This window comes from Stegastes partitus, unplaced genomic scaffold, assembly GCF_000690725.1.
Source record: "Stegastes partitus isolate 25-593 unplaced genomic scaffold, Stegastes_partitus-1.0.2 Scaffold378, whole genome shotgun sequence".
In the NCBI taxonomy this organism is placed as follows: Eukaryota; Metazoa; Chordata; class Actinopteri; family Pomacentridae; genus Stegastes; species Stegastes partitus.
Window position 1 is genome coordinate 258142 of NW_007578109.1, and position 7933 is coordinate 266074.

At 47.3% G+C, this 7933-nt stretch overlaps 1 protein-coding gene across 1 annotated transcript in view; it reads left to right on the top strand.

The window, feature by feature from the left end:
* The window catches only part of npas3 (neuronal PAS domain protein 3), a 221600-nt gene extending 214208 nt beyond the window's left edge, over nucleotides 1–7392 (top strand). The window contains exons 10-12 of the mRNA XM_008284886.1: nucleotides 1–115; nucleotides 1119–1234; nucleotides 5759–7392. The exon at nucleotides 1–115 is cut by the window's left edge and continues 33 nt beyond it. Coding sequence (XP_008283108.1) covers nucleotides 1–115; nucleotides 1119–1234; nucleotides 5759–7392 — 1865 coding nt within the window. The remainder of the gene's footprint in view (nucleotides 116–1118; nucleotides 1235–5758) is intronic.
* The last annotated feature ends 541 nt before the right edge of the window (nucleotides 7393–7933 follow it).

Sequence of the window (7933 nt, forward strand, 5' to 3'; positions counted from 1 at the left end):
ACCGCTGGATCCAGAAGAACGGCGGCTACATCTGGATCCAGTCCAGCGCCACCATCGCCATCAACGCCAAGAACGCCAGCGAGAAGAACATCATCTGGGTCAACTACGTGCTCAGGTCAGGGGCCGCCACAGCAACCGCCTCCCAACACCACGGCAACCGTTCTGATTGGTTCCCACGGTGTCACGTACAAACATCTAGGAGGAGAACAAGTGCAGTTATTGAATTAAAGCCGACTCATTCAATTAGCAGAAATAGTTTATTATGCAAAAGATAAACAGTGTCAAAAAAAAGTTTCATAAATATTTCTAATTTCTGATGTTTTTTATTTGCAAAAACTAAATATTCCGAAGTTTAATTTAAGTTTAATGTACGTTTCGTTCTGTAGTTTCACTGAATGCATCTCTGCAGCCGGATTCACATCATTAATTAGAATCCAATTATAAACGTTCAGTTTCAGGATTTTTGCAGGAAGCTCTGAACATTTAGCCGAAATAACTAAACGTAGAAGAGACTGAAAGCGAAGCTGAGGATGGACATTTGGCTGACTTCAGTCATATTTGGTGCATGTTTTTTATAATTTAACTAAAGACCCAGAGTTCAGATTAACATCGAGGATGATTTAATAAAGTCAGGGTTTGTTTCAGAGCCGATTTTCATATTTAGAACAAATAATTAAATATCTGCACAAAAACAAAAGCTAAAAATGTGCTTTACCAATTTCTTAAGAGGTTTGGAGTCAGATTCACGTGTTAAGGCATTATTATAAATATTATTCATGTTGTTGTTGATATTGAAGGGAAATGTTCACATTACAGACATTACATTAGATTTAAGGACACTGCAGAGAGAAATAGTTAAAAGAAGAGACAAAAACAAAATAAGCAAATTTCAGCTCAAAGTTTTCTGAACATTTCAGGAATAACCTGCTTCCTTTTTCATTTAACTGAAGCAGTCGATTATAAAACAATGAATCAAGAAGACGCCGTTTGCATCCACTTCATCTTTATAACTACGATTCTTTCTAATGTTTTTATCTCGTTTGGATCCGTCAGTGGGAACCAGTGAGCAGATGTTCTGCTGATAACTGACTGAACCCATCGTCTCTGTGTCTCCTCAGTAATCCGGAGTATAAGGACACACCGATGGACATCGCTCAGCTGCCAAACCTGCCTGAGAAAACCTCCGAGTCGTCTGAAACCTCCGACTCCGAGTCCGAGTCCAAAGAAAACTCAGGTACGTGAGACGAGCAACACGTGACTCAGAGGAAACCTGTTGAACACAGTCGTCAGACCCGACTCCTCACCAGCACCTCTCCAAACCCGCAGCAGTCAGAATCAGAGCTGAAACACAACGTGGAGATGTTTTATCGGCCGGTGCCAGCCGGGCGGCGCTGCCAGGCGGCTCGGTCACCGATCCAACAGCTGCAGGGACCGAAGGCTGCTGGCAGCCGCCGCTCGCCTCCGACGACGACGCGAGACGACACGGAGCGCAACAAAATACCTGCAAACACCACACAAACGAGAGAAACGCCTCGAGAAGAGGCCACAAAGCTCAGAGCGGAGCAGAATCCAAAAACCCAGCACAGAACCAGACGAGAACCAGACGAGCCCAGAAGCTGCGGCGCTGCCAGCTCGTCCTGCTGCCAATATTCATTAATCATAATGAACTATGCTGGGAAATAATGCAGATACTGTCAATACCTCAGTCTGAACACAACCACTGCTGTCGGAGAGAAATCAGGATTCATCGCCTGTAAAAGGGACGGTGTCTTATGAAAGATAATATTTATGATCAGAACCAGAACCAGAACCAGAACCAGCTTTAACGGCCAAGTATGGACACAGCATACAAGGAATGTGGTTCCAGCTGTTGGAATGAGCAAGAGGAGAATAAAAAATGAAAAGTAAAACAACTATAGAAAGAAAAAAATTAAAATAAAATAAAATAAATAATAAAAATAAAATAACAAATATATACAAGAATGTACACATCTGAGCAGAAAAAAGATATGATGTGATTTAGTTTATAAAAGTAGTTTATAGTTCATAAAATCACTCATTACAGTCAGATTGGTCCTTTCAAAATAGCGAGAGAGAGTCCATCTCTACAGCACAACATGACAGTGACGATGATTTGAAGTTCTGCTGTTGGTTTAAACTTTATTCTAATGGATCTGCTCACAGAACAACCTGGAAAAGAAAATAAGAGTGAAAAATCATGTGTCTAATTAAAAAAAATGAAAGCAAAGTGTAACTGTGGGAAATGTTTCCATTTTTAAAACTGTTAAGATACACTCACAAATGTACCGTACCAGTATTTCCTGTTTATTAGATAAAAGCCTTAACTTTAGGTTTATGACTGTAAAAACGTGAACCGTGAACAGAAAAAGAAGAACCGGTTCTGTTTGTTAAATGAGAAATAAGATGACAGATCTATTCCTATATATGTTTATTTATGCATCTAAATATCCTGCAATGAACATTAAACAGGGAAATAATACACATTTATGTCAAATGAAGGCAGAAAAACCTGTTTTAATTCCATAAACCTCCTGTAGTGTCCCACAGCGGTTGATGTTTGGACACTGAAGCAGCCAAAAGGTCCTGAAAGCGTTTCATTGTAGAAAACTAGGATATGATAATCCTTTATTCATCCCACAGCGGGGAGAACGCAAACACTGAAGAAATGTCAGTAGAAAAATAAAGACAGTAAAAAAACAGCCACTATCTCAGACCATCAGTCGATTCCTGTGGATGTAAACAACACGTCACTGATTGTTTCAGGAGCAGAATCGCTGACAGACGTGTTCACCAGTAAAACATTCTGGTTCTGGTCAGACTGGCTGACCTGAAAACCAGCAGCAGCAGCTTCTCCTCTTCTGGTGCAGACGATGAACTCTGAGTTTGATCTGATCAGGGACCTGCTGTACCTTCAGTCGCTGGGTGGAAATAGAAAGCTGCTGGAGGGACAGTGAAGGAGGACTCACCGGTCTCCTCCAGGCTGATATAACAGAGGAGGCTCTGCTGTCGGTCCTGCAGCGCAGCCCGGTTCCATACTGTCGACCAGATTAATTATTGGAAATAACAGAACCATAATGTTTCCTCTGGAGGACGATCACCTGCCGTGACACGTCTGAATGCAGATCTAGAAACACAGAACCAGCCTCAGCTGTCTGAGTGTGAAGCGAGCTGGGCCTCCACCTTGAGCAGAATATTATCGGGTCCTGCAGCCTGCCTTGGCACGATGCGGGTCGGTGCCAGCTGTTCCTGCTGCTGGAGGAGAGGTTCTGGCTGCTGGCGGCTGCGGACCGATGCCAGCTGCTGCAGGAGGCTTCCAGCTCCGACCGGCCCGAGGAGCTCCGGATCCACGGATTCTAAAATGAGATATCTGCCCTCTGACCTGCCGGGATGTAATCTAGTGGCGCCAGAGAGGACCTGAGCTGAGGAGCCAAACAGAAACAGGCCTTTCTCCTCTTTCTGTTCCTGCAGTGCAACGTGTTATTAGTGATGGACTGAGTCGAACCAGAACTACCAGCAAAGGGTTCATTATGGATCAGTTGGTTTTTATCTAGCGGCTGCTGTTAGACAACCTAAATATGAAAACAGGAGGAACAACAGACGGATTTAACTACAAACTGCTTCACACGTCACCAACAGAACAGAATCTGTCCTGAGAAGTCCAAATTTGACCCGCTGCTGAAAACACTCCCCAATAAATCCACCTCCTGGATGTTCACTAGAAACCACAGCGAGGAGGAAAACACTAAATATTTCTGGGCTTTGTATTTTTAAAGATTTACGGCTACAGTAGGAACTAACAGGAGAACAGGGCTGCAGTGAGCTGCTGCCAGACAGAATCAGAACAGAAACACTGACTGCAAGACAAAAACACCGAATGGAGCTGGATAGAGCTGGATGGAGCTGGATGGAGCTGCCTGGTCACTGAGAAACGCCACTTCCTCACTTTGCAATGGACTCTGTCTAAACCCAGTGTCTGACATTTTAGAAGATTCTAATTTATTTTAAAAAATAAAAGTAAAATAAGATTTTCCAACAGAGTGAATCCTGTCTACAGATGGTTCTGGTAGGTTCTGGAGGTAAAACGGTCCTTCCATTGTCTAGAACTGGTTCTGACCAACCACCATCACACATGCTGATATGAGCCTGGAAAGTTTACCCAGAATGCACTTTGTAAAGTTTCCTCTGGGTCTTTAGGATTCTTTGGTCTGATGAGTCTAAAATTGAACTTTTTGTCAATCAGACACAACAGACACAAAACATCCTCACAAAAACACCATCCCCACCGTGAAGCACGGCGGTGGCAGCATCATGACGTGATAGTACTGATGCATAAAGTTGGTTTAATTAAAAAAAAACTCACAAAAACCAGACCTGGTCTTTACACGGTGACCCCTGGATGGATGTAGAACTGATCTCGTGTCAGGTTCTAGCAGAACTCAGATGTGTTCTTCCTCCTAAATGTCATGTGTCTATCTGCTGTACTGATGAAGTTCTGAGGCTCAGAAATGATGGCAAAAGTGAATCAAAAACAGCAGAATTTGGTCCTGTACCTGAGCATAATCCCAGTATGAAGGTAAAACTTTGCACGGCTTCGTTAAACATACTAAAGTCGTTGTACATAAAATAAATGAGCTGATTTACAGGAAGGTTTTTTCCAGATTTGGTAGATTTTTATGGACCGACCCTCCTGACAAACCCTGATATGTGTGATTTGTGGGCCTCCCTGGTTCTGGGAAACTCTCTAAGCTACGGGTCCATTTTTGACTCCCAGCCTGAGAATAAATCTGTTTTGCTTGGACAGAACACCTAATGGAGATACCAGGTTTCCCCCAGACAAAGCGATTGAGTCGACATTTCGGCTGCCATTAGGGAGAGTGTCGCTGCCAGCTGCTGGCCTCAGTGTGTTCTGGCAGCCTCTACAGCGGGTGTGTGTTGGGAGTGTAATGGGCTGGACAGCGCCAACATGCCTGAACAGCAGCAGCTACAGATACTGAACACACAGCAGCCGATACACAACACATGGAAAATGAAGCGGGAACACCTGAGCTTCTTTACACAGGTATTCAGATACACAGAATCCTCAAAGGAAATGAAACAGCTCAATCACTGGACATGGAGGTGCACGGACTGACCAAAGCATCACATTATGAGCTGGTCAGGTGGAATTCTTACCTGCAATAGGAGGGTGTGTTTCAGTATCCGTACTACCCACTGCTAGTACATATACGGCACAACTCAGAGGGCGTGAAAACAAACAGTACCTACTGGATGTACGTCCAGTTCTATGGACCTGTCTGGTGAGTTTTACTGTGTTGATGTTAGTGGCAGCTGCTTGTCACCTTCTCTGAGTTTAACCTTGAATAGCAGTTGTACGCCTTTTCCCCAGAAAGATGTTCGAGCGTTCAGAACAAAAAAGCCTCAAGTTCCTGCAATGAAAAGCAGCTTGAGGTTCCTCCTGTGGGTACCAAGAAAGTCTTTGCAAAATTTCAATACATTTTATTCTGACCTACCAACTGTCCTTGCAATACCAACAGCCACATTGCTCTGGTGCTGTAGCATGACTGTGTTTGGGTCCAAACCGTCCACAGGCTTACGGTGCAGAACTGAATGAGCAAATGAAAAGAGTCACAGCGATATTTCCAGGTGCATCTAAAACCTTCCTGTGAGACTTTTTAGATTCTTGTTCAACTAGTTCATGTCAGCATTTTTAAACAACTTACCTCTTTGTTCTCAACAGACAATGAGAAGCCCGAGGGGAAGCCGGGTCAGCAGGCAGAACACAGCGAGGATCCAGAGGCCGACAGCAAGCGTCAGCAGCAGCCCGGCCAATCACATTGCTCCTCCGAACAGGAAATGAAGCGCCAGGAAGAAGGCGACAGTTCGAGTAACCCCGAGAGCCAAGACAGTGATGACAGTCTGGAGCCGTCAGATGGAGAAGGGGAGGAGACGGAGGAGGCCAGGGGAGGAGGTGGAGGAGGTGGAGGAGGAGGAGGAGGAGGCAGGTTGGGAAGGTTAACGGGACTGGGAGGACTGGGAACACTGGGTGCCATCAGCGGACTGGGTAACCTGGGCGGGCTCCATATTAAAGTGGAGCACTACGGAGAGGGCGAGGAAGTTCAGCTGCACAACTCGCAGACGTCTTCATCGGAGGAGGAGGAAGAAGAGGAGGATGAGGATGAGGATGAGGAGGAAGACGGAGGTGCGCAGGACTGCGACAGCGCCAACGCCGGCAACAAGCTCCAAAAAAGACGGAAGAGGAGGAAAGTGCAGAAATGGGACGGATCACGAAGCAGGAGGCTCCGTCTGTCCTCGACCACACCGAGTCCTGTCGCGATGGGAGACTCTACGCCACTGGTCGACCAATCCCAGGCCTCCTCCGCCTCCTCTGCCCACCTCCTCGCCGCCTCCGGCTCCCCAAACAGTGCCGCCGCCACATCCTCGGTTCTTAAGATCAAGACCGAGATGGCCGAGCCGATCAACTTTGACAACGACAGCAGCATCTGGAACTACCCTCCCAACAGAGAGATTTCCAGAAACGAGTCTCCGTACAGCATGACGTCCAAGCCGGCCGCCCCCGGTGGCCACGAGACCTTCCCCTCACCGCAGGGAGGCTCCCTGCAGGTGGCCATCCCCGACTCCGTCTTGACGCCTCCTGGAACCGAGGGAGGAGCAGGAGCAGTGAGGAAGCCTCCCTACAACGGAAGCTCAGCCCCGTCCTCTGCTTCCAGCGCTGCTAGTCTAGCTCCTCCCTCCAGCGCCTCCTCCGCCGACCCCCTGTCGCCTCCCCTCTCAGCTTCCCCCCGAGACAAGCAGCAGGGCACTCCCACCACCTCCTCTTCCTCCTCCTGCTCGTCCTCCTCTTCGTCCTCGTCCACTTCTTCTTCGTCGCTGCTGTACTCCGGCGACCTCGAGGCGCTGCAGCGTCTGCAGGCCGGTAACGTGGTACTGCCGCTGGTGCACCGGGTCACGGGGACTCTGGCCTCCACCAGCACGACGGCTCCGCGGGTCTACACCACTGGCACCATCAGGTACGCGCCGGCTGATGTCACTCTGGCCATGGCACAAGGCAACCTCCTCCCCAACGCCGCCATGAACTTCGTTGATGGCTCGGGGTTCGGCCTGGACCCTAAGACGCCCATGGAGATGCTCTACCACCACGTCCACCGGCTCAACATGTCGGCAGCCGCGGCCGCCGGCCCGTTTGTCGGATCTCCGGCTGCCACGGGAGGCAACGGCGCCCTGGGAGGCCAGATGCCAACGGCGGCCAACGTTTTCACCACGGCGGAGGGACTTTTCTCGACGCTACCGTTCCCGGTGTACAGCAACGGGATCCACACCACGCAGACGACTCTGGAGAGGAAGGAGGATTAACGCAAAACATCCAAGACCGCATTACTGTGTTTCCGGAATCAACAACTGTGTCAAAGCAAAAGACTACTCACTAGTAAAAAATGAACCTCTTTACTTGCTATCTTTTACCGACACGGTGCAGCACTGTGTTTCCGAGAGGGGAGAAAGGACAGGACAGGATGACAGATGTACTCTAGCACTTTGAATCTGAGCAACTGAGCTTGTGTAATAGACATGAATGACCCTCTTTTCTATCTTTTATCTCTCTCCTCTTCATCCTCTCCTCCTCTCTCAGTCTCTCCCTTTGCTCCCGTTTCTTGCGATCAGAAACATTTTTCTCTCGAAAAAATGAACAAAAAACAGACTATTCTTTATTGTAAAGAATTCCTTTTTTGCCTACAGAGAATTCATATTGCCTAAGGACTCCGCTGGAGCCTGACGGGGATAATTTTTATTATTTGACTTGTTTCTGTTGCATCTTTATGAAGATGCTGATTGTGTGTATTTAAAGGAGGACGTGCAGGGATTTGTAACCGACAGAAAACTCTACGTGGCGTTCCTC